This window comes from Ustilago hordei (assembly GCF_900519145.1).
Source record: "Ustilago hordei strain Uho2 genome assembly, contig: UHO2_contig_20, whole genome shotgun sequence".
Classification (NCBI taxonomy): domain Eukaryota; kingdom Fungi; phylum Basidiomycota; class Ustilaginomycetes; order Ustilaginales; family Ustilaginaceae; genus Ustilago; species Ustilago hordei.
The window spans coordinates 251,712-268,207 of NW_024545282.1; the positions used below are offsets into that span (position 1 = coordinate 251,712).

General features: G+C 52.3%; 6 protein-coding genes across 6 annotated transcripts; 2 read left to right on the forward strand and 4 right to left on the reverse strand.

Annotated features, from left to right (window-relative positions):
• Nucleotides 1-874: 874 nt before the first annotated feature.
• On the reverse strand, nt 875-2,428 carry UHO2_06678 (putative bifunctional protein (related to glutathione S-transferase/ putative histidinol dehydrogenase); the record flags this gene model as incomplete). The annotated part of the gene is made up of 1 exon (XM_041558847.1): nt 875-2,428. One exon carries the CDS (start codon nt 2,426-2,428, stop codon nt 875-877), a length of 1,554 nt encoding a protein of 517 aa, XP_041414781.1.
• Nucleotides 2,429-3,104: 676 nt separating this feature from the next.
• Nucleotides 3,105-5,255, reverse strand: UHO2_06679 (uncharacterized protein; the record flags this gene model as incomplete). Its single annotated transcript, XM_041558848.1, has 1 exon — nt 3,105-5,255. One exon carries the CDS (start codon nt 5,253-5,255, stop codon nt 3,105-3,107), a length of 2,151 nt encoding a protein of 716 aa, XP_041414782.1.
• Nucleotides 5,256-5,944: 689 nt separating this feature from the next.
• Nucleotides 5,945-10,939, forward strand: UHO2_06680 (uncharacterized protein; the record flags this gene model as incomplete). The annotated part of the gene is made up of 1 exon (XM_041558849.1): nt 5,945-10,939. One exon carries the CDS (start codon nt 5,945-5,947, stop codon nt 10,937-10,939), a length of 4,995 nt encoding a protein of 1,664 aa, XP_041414783.1.
• A 179-nt stretch (nt 10,940-11,118) lies between these two features.
• Nucleotides 11,119-11,530, reverse strand: UHO2_06681 (uncharacterized protein; the record flags this gene model as incomplete). The annotated part of the gene is made up of 2 exons (XM_041558850.1): nt 11,119-11,401; nt 11,490-11,530. 2 exons carry the CDS (start codon nt 11,528-11,530, stop codon nt 11,119-11,121), a joined length of 324 nt encoding a protein of 107 aa, XP_041414784.1.
• A 422-nt stretch (nt 11,531-11,952) lies between these two features.
• On the forward strand, nt 11,953-14,952 carry UHO2_06682 (uncharacterized protein; the record flags this gene model as incomplete). Its single annotated transcript, XM_041558851.1, has 1 exon — nt 11,953-14,952. One exon carries the CDS (start codon nt 11,953-11,955, stop codon nt 14,950-14,952), a length of 3,000 nt encoding a protein of 999 aa, XP_041414785.1.
• A 116-nt stretch (nt 14,953-15,068) lies between these two features.
• UHO2_06683 (uncharacterized protein) lies at nt 15,069-16,255 on the reverse strand (the record flags this gene model as incomplete). Its single annotated transcript, XM_041558852.1, has 3 exons — nt 15,069-15,175; nt 15,255-15,903; nt 15,971-16,255. The coding sequence occupies 3 exons, from the start codon at nt 16,253-16,255 to the stop codon at nt 15,069-15,071; spliced, it is 1,041 nt and encodes a 346-aa protein (XP_041414786.1).
• Nucleotides 16,256-16,496: the final 241 nt, after the last annotated feature.

Genomic DNA, 16,496 nt, shown 5'->3' on the forward strand with positions numbered 1-16,496 from the left:
CAATACTCACCCTCCATTGTGTAAAGCGGGCTGGTGTGGTGGTAGAAGGTGGTGGTGGAATAGAAAGGAAGAAGAGAGACGGAACGAGTTGGTGGGGTAAAGAGAAGCGACGGATGACGATGGCGACAACAAAGACAGGAGAGAGAGAGAGAGAGGGAGAGAGGCAAAGAGGCAGAGAGGAGAGAGGCAAAGAGAGAGAGAAAGGGGCGATTGGCCCAGGCGAGATTGGAATGTGCGTGCGCTTGCACAGCCCCCCTAAACCTAAGACTTGGCCTGGCATAATCCCCCATCTCAGCTCCTCGGCTTGCTCAAGTCCAACTCCCTGGCTCTCGCCCTTTGGAAACTCCAACCGACAGGCGGATTAGCAGATCCAATTTTGAATTCATTACAAGTAGAATGCAATACAAGTAGAATGCAATACAAGTAGAATGCAATACAAGTAGAATGCAATACAAGTAGAATGCAATACAAGTAGAATGCAATACAAGTGGATAGAACACAATACAAGTAAAATTCAATACAAATAGAACTCAATACAAGTAGAATTGGAGCAAGTAATTGCCTCTTGCTCTCTCTTTCTCCCTTTTCCTGTCCTAAATACAAAAGAGGCTGACGCGTCGAATACAAAGTTCAGAAGACCCTTTCGAAATTTGAGCACAGGCCATCCGCCATTCCAGAAGCTCCTGCCCGATCACCGAAATAGCTCCAAACATGTAGATTCAAGCGGTCTAACATCGCTCGTCCAAACCAACCTCGTACGATGATGAGCAACACTTTCGCACAATGATGAGCAAAAGAGCATAGCAAACAGAGTCTATTGTCAGACTATACTGAGCAGCCATCTCCTTGCCCTCCTTGCCCTTCGGATGCTATCTCACTTCTTGTCCGCCTCGGCATTCCACCTTACCAACTCCTCCAGCGTCACCCCCTTGCCGCCAAAGATATCCAAGGCAGACCCAAAAGTGAGATCTACCTTGCCCTTACTCAAGCGATCCACCAACTCCAAATCGCCTCTATCTCTCGCTCCACCCGCATAAGTAGTCGGAAGCTTGACCCACTCGCCCAACCTTTTCACCAACTCTTGGTCTATCCCTTGACACAAGCCCTCTACATCGGCAGCATGGATCAGAAACTCTCCACAGTATTGCGATAAAAGGTCGAGAGAGGTTTGGTTTACTTCCATATCCGTCATATCTTGCCACCTGTTCATAGCCACTAGCCACTTATCACCTCGCTTCCTACAGGAGACGTCTACAACCACATTCTCTTTCCCCACTTTTGAGCTGAGTTCTTTCAGTCGATCCACGCAGAATCGGCATCCAGGGAAGAGCCAACTTGTGACAATCACTTTCTCTGCCCCTTTCTCTAACCATTCTTGAGCATTATCCCCCGTAATGCCTCCGCCAACATGCAAACCCTGCAGCCAAGCCTGAACTGCGCAAGTGGCAGCTTCATCGTTCCTCGGCCCGAGCTTGATTACGTGGCCACCGGTAAGGTTGTATTTGCGATAAAGTTGGGCGAAATACGCAGGCGGATGGGTGGCGACAAAGTTGGTTTTCAGTGTAGAATCCGAATCCGTCAATGTTGCGCCGACGATCTGCTTCACTACTCCTTCGTGCAGGTCTATACACGGCCTGAACCGGCTTCTTCTCCTCCTTTCACCCACTCCTGCTGGCGGGTTGGGGTTGAAAAACTTTCCCAACCAATCCCCTTCTTCTCCCTCTTTGACACCTTCCTTTCGCACAGCGGCACGAAAGCCAGCTCGTTGCATACACCTCTCCATCCACTTTTTCGTCTCTTGGCCTATCTCCAATCCTAAATTCTTCCTCCACTCCTCACTCCTAGTCCCAAGAATCCTTCCGACTATATCGATGCTGTAAACCATAGCACAATCCGCACTGGTAAACTCAAACCCTTTCACCAAAACACCGCGATTCTGCTTCAACCTGGCTTCAAGATACTCCAAATCAGCTTTCAACCCCCTGGCACCAACTTTCTCAACGGGTGCAGTACCATCTTGGCTCCCAGCCCCACCTTGGATCGCATAAAACAACGCGATTCCATGCAACATTACACTCGCTTCTGCAAACTCTATCCATCCACCGACATCGATACTCTCCTGCGTCTTTTCTCCCAACTTAGGACCGAGTGAAACACGTTCAGGGTTATAGTAGTGGGTGAGCAGATGGGAGATGATGTTATTTGTTTCGATGATAGTAAGCGCACCGTCGGTTAGGACGGGCGAGCGTCCGAGTGGATGGATAGATTTCAGATCTGGACCAGCGAGACGAGTCACTGCATCTCGGCGGTAGGTTTTTAGCGTATAAGGTACCTGCAGTTCTTCAAGCAGAAATAGAATTCGGTTCGAACGAGAGAGCTCGAGATGATGCAGCACTAAGCCGGTAGAAGAGGTGCACTCGGTCGTCATTGTTGCGAACTCTTGCTGGTGAACGAGGGAAAGGAAAGAGCAAGAGCAAGAGGGGAGAGGGGGAGAAGGTGGTGTGTGCCAAGTTGGACGGGTGGACGAGTGAGTGGTGAGATATTATTATTATTTTTCGAATGTTTGTCCGAGATCCGAACTTAACTCACATCTGTCCCATGGCCCGTGCATGCTGAAGATAACGATCCAGTGGAGAGCCAAAGTGACGAAGGATCGGGCCAGATCGATCTAGAGCGTAATCGGGAAAGGAGATCTAATCATGAATCAAACGGGGCCGATCTGACGAGAGATCGGATAGAACACAGTCCCACTCGTTGTCAGGCTAGCTCATGAAACAGCATACTCCCACGATAGCTATCAGCCTCACGAATGTATATATATATCAAGCTGAGATCACTAGGTCCTCGCCATGTTAGTCAGTCAATCGAGTATATATCTTTCTGCCTTAAAGAAGTAGTGACATCGTACTTAGACTATCCCCGATTGCCAGTTATCGCGACCCAAACGCCATCAAAGTTTAACAGTGCAATGCTCACTACACCATGATATCAAGCACCTTCTTGCACACCTTGCCTCGTTGAGATGCGACTCTTACTTGTATTTCAAAAGGACGGTAATGCTAACCAGCATGAATAAATACCGAGAGATAGGCTTGTTCAAGGTTTCAATCGGCCTTGACAGTTGACACCTTCGAATAGAAGGGCAAGCCATCCCTTGCCCCTCCTCCGCCTCTCGTCTTGCCCAAATAGTAAAACAAGACACTCATCACGGTAGCCACAAAGGCAAAGGCCAGCAGCGGATGTTGCAGACATCCATGCACCAACGTATTCATATAATTCTGCCCGGCGCTAAGGGATTTGCGAAAGAAACTTGTCGAACTTTTCGCCAAGCCTTGACCCCTCACCACCTTCTCAACACTAGCAAAAACGCTCTCACTAATCCACTGCTGCCCGTACCCGCCACTGACTCCTTGCTCCAATCCGTCTAACTCGTAATACTGCAACTTATTCCCCTCGACCAGCACAGCTTTCGGCGCGAACCGGGAATCAATTCCGTAAAGTTTCTTAAGCGGCGACTTCCACCGATCTGCATCGATCCAAGCAAAGATCACCTGCCTTTGCGCATTGAGGGCGTGTTGAGACCTCCAAGCGAGTGCGGTGGATCGTAATGCAGCGATTTCGGAATCTTTCAAGGCGATCCCTTCCGCCGGTGTAGACGCCTGCTGCGATGCGTGGTGGATGTCGGATAGAGCGGCTAGAAGGACAAGTGCCTCTTGCCGATTTCGTACGACTTGTTCAAAGTTGGCTGCGGTCAGCTCGGTTACTGATGCGTATTGTTCTTGTGAAAGGAAGCGGGCGATGGATGATTTCGCTTCTTCCGTATACACTGCTTGACCTGCACCGTCAGACGTTCGCAGTGTAGACGGATTCAACACAGCTACAGGCTGAGTAGTCGAATCTTGCTTAAACACCAACAAACCCGATTCCGCCGGCACTGAAACAGCTTTATCTTGCACCAACCAACTCTCATACCTCGCCAACAACTCTGCTTCACTCGAGACATAGATGGGTGCTTGTCTGCCGAACAACACCTCGCTCGCCCTTTCCACCGCCTGAATCTCCTCCGCTGGCGTCCCGGGCGAATGCAGATACAAAAACATGACTTGATTCTCCTTGGCCAATCCTGCAAGCTCCGTACTCGTCACCACAGGCTTCAACCCGGAACTGGAGACTGTTTCGAGAACCCATTTCAGCATCGCATCGTGGCTGCGGCCTCCGTTGTACTCTCTTGCATTTCCCTGAACGTAGAGGCGTAAGACCGGATATCCGCCAATGTCGTAGCTGGAGCAGAGCGCCTGGTTGGCTTCGCAGTCGATTTCGAGTGCGTTGACTCTACCCTTGAGAGATTGCGAGAGCGATTTGAAGGCAGCGGCCATAGCTTTGCAGTGTGGACACCAGGGAGCGAAGAACTTGACAAAAGTAGGACCTTGACCCGACGACTTACTGAGCCAAGAAGCGAGTTGTTCTTTGGTGCTGATCGGACCGGTGGGACCGTAACTGATGAGTTCGCCTTTGGGATTGGGGCCTGAGGGCAGAACTTGCTCAATCATCGGGGTTACCGTGGTGATAGAGGCTGATGATGCGGTTGTGGTTGTGGTTGTGGTTGTGGTTGTGGTTGTGTTGGAGCTGCCGACTGCTTCGCTCGCCGGTGTAGCGTTAGCACTTGCAACGGCCTCAAGAGCAGCACGAGTGGTACTAGCAGCAGAAGCCTGCACAACCCCATCCGCAACCGGCACCTTATTCACAGCGGCAGCAACAATCTCGACATCCTTGACGCCTTTACTCTCTCTATACTGCTTTGCAAACCTATCGATATACGCCGAGATCTCTGGATAGTTCCTATCGCCCTTGTACTCGTCCGCATTCTGCTTTCCATCCTGATAGATCGTCAATCTGGGCAAGAAAGTGACTCCTTGCTCTTTGCACAGATCCCACTGCGCAAGACAATCGACTTGAGCGAGCGTGAAGGGTGCTTGCGGGTACTGGGTGCGAAGATAGTCTTTGTTCTGAGAGAGTTCGGACCACGTAGCGCCGAACCGTTTGCAGTGGATACAGTTCGGGGAGAAAAACTCGATCAGCCATGCACCTTGGTCCGTGAGGGTAAAGTTGGCAGCTGTGAGCTTGCGCAGGCCCTCGTGCGTTGCTTTGTCCGAAGAGGTTGCGGCGGATCGGATCAAGGAAGGAAGCGTGAGCAAGAGGAAGAGAAGGCTAGACGAGGTGCAAAGGAGGCTGGTCGGTATAGATGCGAACCTCATTTTGAATGTGTGGGTGAGTGGGTGGTGGTGGTGGTGGTGGATGTGGTAGATGTGGTGGATGTGGTGGATGGTGAGATGATGATGACGATGTTGGCCGAGTTGAGAGTTAGCAAAAATGTGAGATCGAACGAGAACTCACATAACCCACTAATATGATTTCTCGTCCCCATTTTTGAGCCGGTATGCCGATGCCTGTCGCGACAGTTGATCGGGGCGACACAGTATGGGATCGGGGGAGTGAAGCTGGTGTAAATGTGAGATCGGAGGGCAAGTCACATAGATCTGCTATGGAAAAGAAAAGGGCCCTGGCTCGCAATGGTTACACGGGCATGTATATGGCTCAATGGTACGACACCAACAACGATCACCCCATCGGAATAGCTGCAGCGCTTACCAGCAGCTCTCACCTTGGAAGGACAGGGACAAGGACAAGGACAAGAACAAGGACAAGGACAAGGCTTTTGAGGCGACAATGTCCAGTCGAGCTGGTCGAACCACTTGATCTCTCAGCGCTCCCATCCTTTCCACTTTTCCGGCGACGACCTCCTCACACACGGCGCTCACTGAGCATATCGTCGTCGATGATCAGCAGCCTCACGATACGCCAGCGATAAAAAGCACGAATGACATAGCTACAGGAAACCATCGCATATCAACCAACACGCTCGCTATATCGCACAACAACACAGATGGACTCACTCGGCCCGCAACAAGAGGTGCAACGCCTCCAAGACAAGATCGATATCGAAGCCAAGATCAAGGATGGGGCAGAAAACTTGCTCAGCGTCTTTGACCTCAAACTTGCTTCCAATGCTAAACAGCATCTTCGCAAACAGATCCAGTCCGAACTCGACTCGGCCAACAACAAGATCGCTGCACTCACTTCCCAACTCGAGCGATGGCGACACATTCAAGCCACAACTTGGCCATCAGCTCCCTTTAGCTCATCATCCTCTCACCCTCAATCCATTTGGCACATTCCAGCTTCCACTGTCTCGCGGCTCGAACAGTCTGCTCTAGGCTATGAAGGTCAACCTCTCTTTGGCAATCAAGCAGGCCCAAGTCGACCTCCTGTCCATCACAATACTAGCTGCCACATCTTTCCCAGCCATCTCGACCCTAACAATGCATCTCCACCTTCCACCAACTGCTTCAATGATCTGCCTGCTGCTATCCACCCTTCTGCTCCAGCTCCTTTGGGCGGTCTAGGTATAGGAGGGCTTGAAGGACACGCTCCCCTCACATTGCCTCGTGCACCTTTAATAGCACAGCCTTTGCACTCGCATCGACCGCCGCCACTGCTCTTCGATCGCTCATCATCAGATCCAGCCGCACGTCCATCCGCCGCTTTCGCACAGCCCTCCAGCTCTGGCTCTGGCTCTGGCTCTAGACATGCGCCAACGACCGACAGAGATGTCGAAGATGCACGTGCTTCCAGGTCCCTTGCTCTCATGCTCATACGTTCATTGCAACCTTCATCGCCCTTGCCACCTCCCGTCAAGCTTCCAACACTCTCAGAAGATGCCTCATCGCCCTCACCCAGCTCGTCTTCTCCAAAACCGCTACCAGGCAACGCCAACGATGCCGCAGCTGCAGGCGATGCAGACTCGCCGCTCAACAAGAATCTCGCCCTCCCGCGTATGGCTAGACGCACTGCTGCTCGTTCCAGAGCTGCTGCCATCACCTCTTCACATGCTCGCACTCCTAGCAATGCAGAAGGTCTCGGCGACCAAGCCAAGCATCAGATTGACCAAATCAATCGTCTCGTCGACATCCTCAAACGACATGCTCGTGTACGCTACGAGCTGCCTCTTGACGACCTCGTCGATGCTGCTATGCCAAACCTTTGCGACCGTGCAGGCAAAGAGATCCGTGCTGCCACTTATCGCCTTCTCCGACATGCACTCGTTCAGCCGCTATGGCCACTCGTCTCGCGATGTCGACACAAGGGGCTTGACATCTATCTCTCGCGCACACTCATCCGTGACAATCGCTTTGAGCTCGAAAAGATCCAGGCGATCAAGCTCATACGTGCTATCATCGAGTTGGCAGCTCTCCCCTCTATCAGCACAGCACCCGATCGTCTGGCGCTAGACTTGCAAGATCTCTTGGCTTCCGGAGTGGTAAGAGCATTGGCAGCAGTAGCAGAGCATGCAGAGGACAAGCTTCGTCACATCTCTCTCGAAACTCTGGCAGAACTAGCCGTCTTGGATGTCCGCCTACTCATCAAGGGAGGTGGTTTGCGCTCCACCTTGCAGGCTCTCACCGAAGGTCCGACCGACTTTTCACCCACGCTCGTACAAGTCTTTATCTATCTCGTCGACATGCCTGCCACACGCCAACACTTGAGACCTGGTGTTGATCTGGAGATCGCCCTTTCCCGCTTCACAGAGTCTCCTGTCCAGAAACCGATCAGCTACGATGAGTTGCTTCGATGCACCGCTTCGGTCGTCACCGTGTTGCTTCGCTCCTGGGCAGGTCTCATCTACTTGTGCATGGACGACAAGCGTGCCATCAAGTCACTGGTGCAAGCGCTGCGGGTCAACACTGTTCAAGTCAAGAGTGCGCTCCTAGATATGCTCTACGACCTCTTCAATGTGCGAGGTGCTACCGGTAGCGTCGATCCAGCCAGCAAGCGAGAGAGCAGTCACAAGGCCCCATCCTCCTCACCACGCCTCGATACGGAAAGGACCAGCACCCGAAATTCTAGAAACATGGCGCCGCTCGGAGAACTGGGCGATCAGCCACGAAGCAGGCTCAACCTCGTCGACCATTACCTTGCCCTTCTGCTCGTAGTCTTTCTCGACTCGGGCTTGGTCGATGCTCTGATCGACGTGATCGAGCATGCTCCTTCAATGGCAAGGAAAGCAACGATGCTCATGGGTGAGCTGCTCCAAGTCTCGAAGCGTGTTCATCCTCCATCCATGGGTGGCAGCATACATTCGCTTCCTCGGCTCTTCTCGCTCGCTGCCGACTTCAGACTCGACAAGAGCGACGAGAGGCAAGCAGCTGCCAGCGCACTCTCTTCCATCGACGTGGCCAACCGACATCGTGCACACCACGAAGCCATCACCAGCGCAGCAGCTCTCAGCGGCACCGTACAGACCACTGCCAGGGATCGTTCCAACTCGCTCGAAGAGTCGATGCGTAGAGGCCAGAGGCAAGTCGAAAAGACAAAGATGCGTATGGGCATGCAGATTGACGATCTCCAGTTCCGCAATATGATGGTCGGCACACAGATCCTCGTTACCAAGGATCATACAAAGTGGAACCTCGATACGCTCACCGAGATGTTGGAAGGGCCTCTGCTCAATCCGAAGCGGCTTGATGAAGTGGCTAAGGGTACCAAGCTACTCAAGCGCCTCTTGGCCTTCTATCATCCTTTCGCACTTCGCTTCGCGAGCATTCGTAAGCTTAATGCGAATCGACGCTTCGTGAGGCTTGGTTGCCTCTTGCTGAGCACACTAGCCTCAACACCAGAAGGCGTACGCGTGCTTAGTGAGGACCGCTTGCTGCGCGAGATCCGTGAATGCCTCGATCAGCTCGACCCACTGTCAGGACAGTCCGGCTCGGATCCGCTGCTCTCGCGAAAGCGTATGCAGGAGACGCTCACCTCGGGATACTTTGAGATGATTGGTGTTCTCACTCAGTCAGCAGAGGGCATCCGTCTGCTGGAACGTTTCAAGATCTTCACGCCCTTGTACCACCTCAGCGAGCTACGAAGCAGAGACGACATTGTCAAGGCGGTCATCGAGAACGTCGACTACAGCATCGACGGACATTCAAGGATCATCTTGGCGAAAGCACTCACTTCAAGCTATCGTGACGTTCGTCTCTTTGCGACTCGCCATCTGGCCGAGCTCATCCGACAGCAGACCTTGCCAGCCAATGCCAAGAATGGGTCTGATGCGCAAAGCGACTGGACAATCAGCCTTTTGCTCACCCAGCTTTACGACCCGTCAGTGGATGTGCGTCAGCTTGCGACCAAAGTTGTCGAAGAGGCTTGCGCATCGAGTCACATTCTCGAGAAAGTAGTCTCGATGCGGCCTACACTCGATCACCTGGGGGATCTGGGTCATCCATTGCTACTCAAGTTCCTTTCGACATCCGTCGGCATACGTTACCTCTGGCACGGAGAATATGTGGATCGCGAGATGGATGAGTGGTTTAATGAACGCAACCAGTGGTATGTGGTCCAAGTCGAGGTGATGCTAGCAGAATTCTTCAGCATTTATCGCAAGTCATCTGGCAGTGCTGGTGCTGGTCACTCAGCCACCCAATCGAATGGCGCCTTTGCCTTCGCACCGCCTCCGTCAGTCGGCACTGATGCACTGCACGACGGTATAGTGCCACCGCACTTCTACGGAGAACTAGCCAAGACACGCGAAGGTTGCCAAATCCTGCAGCAAAAAGGCCATTTCGCCGAATTCGCACACTTCATCCGACAACACTCGGACGAAGCCTCGGACAGCGAACTGATCAACAAACTCAAAAGCGTCCTATGGGCCGTCGGCAACATTGGCGCCAACGAGCTCGGCCTGCCCTTTTTAGAAGCCGAAGAAGTTGTTAGCCAAATCATCGAAATCGCCGAAACTTCAGCGGTCCTCTCGGTTCGTGGTACATGCTTCTTCGTACTCGGTCTGATCTCCTCTACCAACTCTGGTGCAGAAGTATTGCAGGACTACGGCTGGCAATCCGTTTGCACACCCTTGGGAGCACCGATGGGTCTATGCATACCCGACGACATCAACCGTCTCATGTCATTACCGCGATGGAAGGTCGACAAGGTACCAGATCTCAGCTATCTCGAGCTAGCCGAACCAGAAACGCTAGTGGTCAATAAGATCATCACTTCGATCGCAAACTTGGGCAACTCAATCTTAGCAACCAACGCTTCCCGATCGTTGAGCAAGTTGAAAGCGAAACACAAGTCAGCGTTCAAGGATATGTCCGTGTTGGCCAGGGCGCTGGAGTTGATGGATCATTTTTACTATCGCCTTTCGGTGCGAAGGTATATTTGGGAGCTGTTCGATGTGAGTTTGGATGAAGATGTGATACGTGAGGTTCAGGCGAGTAGGCAGAGGTTGATTGAGGCTAAGCGATTCCGAGCTGCGCAGCAGCAGAATAGTTCTCAAAGGCAGGGAGGTGGGTCTGTAGATGCATCAACGCACGGGTTAAATGGCACAACACGGCACAATGGAGTAGCTCATAGTCGAAAGCAACATCAGCAGCAACCACCAGCACTCAGCGCTTTGGCCGATGATGACGACGATGCAGCCTCGCATTCAGATTCAGATCAAGACTCGGCTGGACCTCGCTCCGCACGTCCAAGCCGAACTGCGAGCAAGTACGACCATGAAGCTGATAGTGACGAGGAGCAAGACGAGGTCGGGCTGTCAAGCAACATGTCATCCGACGACGAAGCGAGTGATACATCGCAACAAGATGCTAGTAAGCCGATGCTGCATCCAGTTGCTGCAGGAGATGAACATTTCGCCGCCACAGCCACAACAGCGCCTGGTGTCGCTGTAGCAGCGAGACGGCCCAGCATGCGCTCTTCTACGGTGAAAGGATACTGGACCGGTGATGGTGGTGGTGGTGGTAGTAAGGAACCTCTGGAAGCGGAAAAAGTTGTGGCTGCCCCTGCGAAAAAAATTGTTGGATTTGGAGTTGAGGAGCTCTAATGCACACCTTCTTCTCCCTCTCTAGCATTACGCCATTCTGACACAAAATCCAAGCAAGCACCTTCTCTGCGCATATCAACACGATCACAGCCCTGTCTGCTACGAGCGCAACTGAGAAGTCTCAATCGATATCATGTTGATCAGAGGATACCAACATAGTAGAGGTTCTCGTGCAACGATCAAAAGGAGGAATTGGTATTGACAGGCTGGGTAGTCTTATTTTTCCCAAAGACGCTACCCAACTTATGCGTTCCCGCTTTAAACTCGTCTGCCCCCTTTGCAGCGACACCTTGGTGACTACCAGCTTTGTCGTAGTCGGAGGATCTACCATGAGCGTCAGCGTGGGCTTTGGCTGTGTTGGGATCAGAAGTATCATGTTTAAGACCTTCACCAGCAGAGTCGAGCGTCTGGTTTGCGTTGCCGCGGATTGCTTCACCTGCACCGTGGGCTGCGGTGAAGACTCTGTGGCGAATGCAAAAACAAGATGTAATTGGCGCAAGATGAACAACGAGTCATACGAGGCGGATTGGGAAGCGTGGAATCAGCTTACCCTTTAACTGCCTCTCCGAAAGATTTACCTGCTTCGGACATTGTCGTTCGTTTTCTTGCTTGGCGCTTGGCGCTTGGCGCTTGGCGCTTGGCGGTTGGCGGTGTGTGGATGGTTGTGGTGAAGAGGACGATGGGGGATTAGACCATGGTGAGTTGGCATCTCAGTCAGCAGAACCCGCTTGTATAGGCTTGGTGCGAGGCAACGTCAAGCAGTGCAGATGACGTCATAACTCCTCAAATATGGTCTTGTGTTCGGCGAGTGTGAGTCTAACAGCAACACGTGTTTTTTTTGGAGACGCGTCGCGTAAAGTGCTGGAAATCGCCACTTTTTTGGGTTTCGTAAGGAACACCAACACCATCAAACTGAATTGGTGAGGACCACTGTTGCTCCATCTAGCCATCTGCTTTGCTCACCATAGCTCTCCTATCGACATCGAAGCCACGGACACTCAAATGACAAGGCCATGAGGCAAGCCACTTTGCCGTGGGCTGCTCGTCCCGCTGCTTCCCTCGCCTCCACCAGCGAGCACCACCAGAAAGAAGCCTTCGATCCGTACTACCAGCATCCACCCCCGCCTCCGCCTACTCACGGCTACTCGCACGATGCCGCCTCTGCTCCAGCTCTCGATCCAGCACTGTTGGATGTAGATACACCAACTCCCTCACAAGCAGCACCGCAACAGCTGGGCCCTGCTCTATTTAGCAGCTCACAAGATGAACAACCGCCGCAACAGCATGTGATCGACACAGCACTACATCCATTCTTTCAACCCGGAGGTAGCTCCTCAGCCCTTCTCCCCAACGACGACGCTTCCGATGATGGGCAGCACAAACGCCCCTCACGCTCCAGCCGCGCCAAAGCTCCAATCTCCTACAGAGAAGACCTGAAAGCAGTGCTTCGTGCAGATGCAGCACAAGAATCCGCCCGACTTCAAGTGGCAAAGCGAGAAGCAAAAGCTGCTAAAAAGTCCCAGCGCTCAGCAAAGCGTAAGGCTGCGGAGATCAATGGTAGGCAGGAAGTGCAAGAAAGTGGTGAGCGGGTTGGCTTTGAGGTTGTTGAATCGCGCTCGGCAAAGAAAGCCAAAGAGGCAGGTTTGGAGGCGATAGTGATCGGGGAAGCATCATCCTCGAATGCTCAAGCAGCAGTGAAGAAGGCAGTGGAGCAAAAGCCGCTTAGTTTGGCAGTCAAAGGGACGGCGGGTGGGACAAGTGCTAGTGCTCATCCCTTTTTTACTAACAAGGTCAAGGCTGCACCTGCAGCGGAGCAGCTTAGATCTTCCGCTTTCGACGGCACCCCGGCATCCTCGTCCCTCTTCTCCGCGCCGAGAATCTCATCCAGTAAAGCCAAGAAAGCTATGCATGCACCCTGGCCCACTTTAGAAGATACTCATGTGACCGGCTTTGACACTTTCGAATCTGATCTCCTCTCTCGTGCACATTCTTCCATGGAAAGCTTTCGATCTCGCTGGAATACTCAACGCTCCTCCTCCTCAAAACCAGCATCGACTATCGAGACTGCACCTCCACAAAACTTGATCGTAAATCTTAACCATTCTCGACCGCAACCCCGCCAATCGTCCATCTCTCTCACAAGCATCCAAGGCGCCAAGTTTGATACGATGGACGACTACCTAGCCTCCTGCGTAAACCTTTCCTCGCTTCCCCCCGCCCTTAGCTCCGCTACCAACCTCCCCTCAACCCACACGGAAACGCAAATGTGGACAGATGCATTTCGCCCGCACACCTCAACCTCAGTCCTGGGCAACGAATGCAACGCTAGCTACCTTCTCGACTGGCTACGTCGTCTGCTCGTTGCCGCACCCAACTCGGTTCAAACGAAGGATAGGAAAAGGGCTAAAAGGAAAGGTGTACAGAGGAGAGTCGATAAAACCAAACGCAAGCGTAGCAAGGGATATAGCGATGACGAGTCCGATCTCGGCGACTTTATCGTCGACGACCATGACGACGACGATGAGGAGGATGCGATAAGTGAATGGGATCCAGATGTGTTTGGCAAGTTCGGCGTAATACAACGCAGTTCCAACCTGACGGATGATGAGGGAGATGCGGTTTCTCTTGCACCGACCTCACAAAGCTCCATGGCTCGAGCAGCGACAAAGGAGGAGCCTTGGCTAGAGAATCGCTACGCATCTCTGGAGAAGCTAAGTAACTGTATAATCCTCACTGGCGCGCCTGGGACGACAAAAACAGCATCGATCTACGCCTGCGCCTCTCAACTTGGATATGAAGTATTCGAACTTTACCCCGGAATGGGAAAACGCAGTGGGAAAGAGTTGTTGGCCGCTGTGGGAGATTTGGGTCGGAATCATATGGTTAGTTCTGGTGGTGTTGGGGGTGGAGCTTCCTTCCGACCCAACGCCAATGCCAACGCCAACGGCACTCCCACCTCTACCACCGCCAACGCCACTGCAGTTGGGGAAAGAGGGGTAAGACAATCACTAATACTCATAGAAGAAGCAGATATACTCTTGGAAGAAGATAAAGGATTCTGGCCAGCCATCGTCGAGCTTGTAGCAGAAAGCAAAAGACCTGTAGTAATAACGTGTAACGATATAGAGCTGGTCCCTGTGCACGAGCTTCCCGTTCAGGAAGTGTTGGAGTTTCGGTTGCCGACTTTGGGGGAAATAGTGTCGTGGTTACAGCTGATAGCGGCGAGAATGGGGAGGTATCTCTCCTCTGACTCGGTGCGGGAGATGCTTAGAGCATTGCCTGGTACAGAGACCGCTTTGGCTGGGGAGATGGGAGATGGGGAAGGGTTGGCAGTAGATATTAGACAGGCGATAAACCAGGTTCAGTTTGGCCATTTCTCCTCTCCCCTCGACGAAGATGTGGATGTGGTACACTTGTTCGCAACAGCGAAAACACCAAGAGGAGCGAATCTCAAAGCTCTCGCTAGCGCAACAGAATCAGCCAGTATCGCAGACATCTTGGAAACGCACCTGCACGGCAGCCACATGGAGGCTTACGGAGATGCAGGACTCGAACACTCCTCCTCCTCCTCCCGGCAGTGGGGTTCATACACGCCACTCATCCCACAACCTCATGCTTCAGAGCACTCAACACAGCAGTCACTTTACGCTGTTCATCGGGAATACGGTTCAACTTTGGCCCAAATGCATACTTCTCTAGCTTCCCTAGCCCCTCCTTGCCACCTCGCTCAGAGTGGAAGGGCCAAGATGGAAAGGATGGACAGAGCGAAACAAGACCAAAGGTCAAGGTTGCGAGAGATGCTAAAAGCGATATTCAAACATCTACCCTGCTCATCCATGCTCTCCTCTGCACATATCGTCGAGTACGCGCCAATGGTCCGACTCATGGCTTTAGTAGATGACGATCTAGGCCAGATGCACGCTTCGCTCCACAACCAAGCTGCACCAGACGCAAGCCACGCAACGAAGACGGTGTCGGGGAGAACAACACGCAACTCATCGCGGCTGACATGACCACTCGGCGGCGAACACGGCGGATAGGAAAGATGGCTACGGACGATCGGACGAGACCAACTTTGGGCTGTCAAATCAACGATGCTCTCATTTTGGTAAAACTTTCTACACTGCATCTAAAGTTCTGGCCAATATAAACTTGGCCCCAACAGCTTGGCACTTGTGAGCGGGAAGAGGAGTTTGGCGAACAAGACTATTCCCAGCGCATGCGTTGTCCAAATGCCTGCAAGACATGGAAGATATGGCAAAGAAATGTCAGCATACCTCTTGGCCTCTGGAGCTATGGAAGCTAGTTTGTCAACACTTACCCAACCTTTTCTTCGGATAGTCTTTACAATCCGCACTGGGATTAGGCAAGCCTAAAACGTTGCAAAAGACATGAGCCACTGTGGGAAGCAAGACACTTGCACTCCTTAAAAACAAAAAGTTTGCATACCAACCGAAGACCATCGTATAGGCAAACTGAACAGCGGCAATGAACGCGGCGCTCAGGGCGGCATTTTTTGAGCTGCCACGTTGCAGGTAAACGTTATAGGCATGGTGGATGTGTGCCATGCCAAAGAACGCTGGCGAGGCGAAAACGAGCATCTTCTTGGAGGAGAGTGGCGATAAAGAGAGTATGGTGAGGAGGGATGAGCGGAATACGAGCTCTTCCGTCAATGGACCCACTAGAAAATTTCGTACTCCTGCCAGCGTACCAAGCGGGGCGAGGAAGCGTGAGAGGCTGAAGTGCGATTGAAATGGAAGTTGGCCTCGAAGGAAAAGCGTATGTAGAGGACCGAGGAACAAAAGCGAGGTAAGCACAAGGGGGGAGAGCATATGGCCCGTTATCCTAGCCAGATAGGTTGGCAGGGGGCAATCGAAGGGCAGTATTCGCGAGGTTAGGAGTGAGGGAGTTGGTAGTGGCATTCCTAACCGTCTGCTTATGTTGAGAGTATGGAGGAAGGAAGCCTATGTACAGCAATGTAAGATGTCGTTAGCCGTGCTTCTGAGGAAAGGGAGCAAAGAAACAACTTACAGAAGGAGGAACAACGCCGTTAAGCCCAACAATGCAGGCCGTTGCAACGAGGATGATAGCAGTGGCAAGCGAAGCGGTTTTCATCCTTGCCCTAATAACGCTTGGATGGTCTCTATGCATGCTATTCCCCTCGGCATCTTTACTCGCAGCCAGCCGACCAGCAGGGGAAAGATAGAGAGAGCCGACATAGCTCAGGGTGAATAATGTGCATGCTCCCACTGCAAATCCTGTTGATAGCACTGGTGCATGGAGTGTTGCAGTTGGCAGTTTGACGATCAGCGACATCTCGTCTCCCTTCTACCTCTCTCCTTCTCGCGGTGGTGTTGGATGATGTTGCTGGTATGAAGGAAAGCATCGAATGGTGGAGAGGAAACAAAGGGGACCCTTAATGGACACTTTTGTGCTACATGAACGCACAGACCCATCTCAGCGTCTTGGAATAGAACTACCATCATCTCCCATCATCCCGCATCATCCCGCATCATCCCGCATCATCCCGCATCATCTCGAGAGAGAAAAAAAGGAT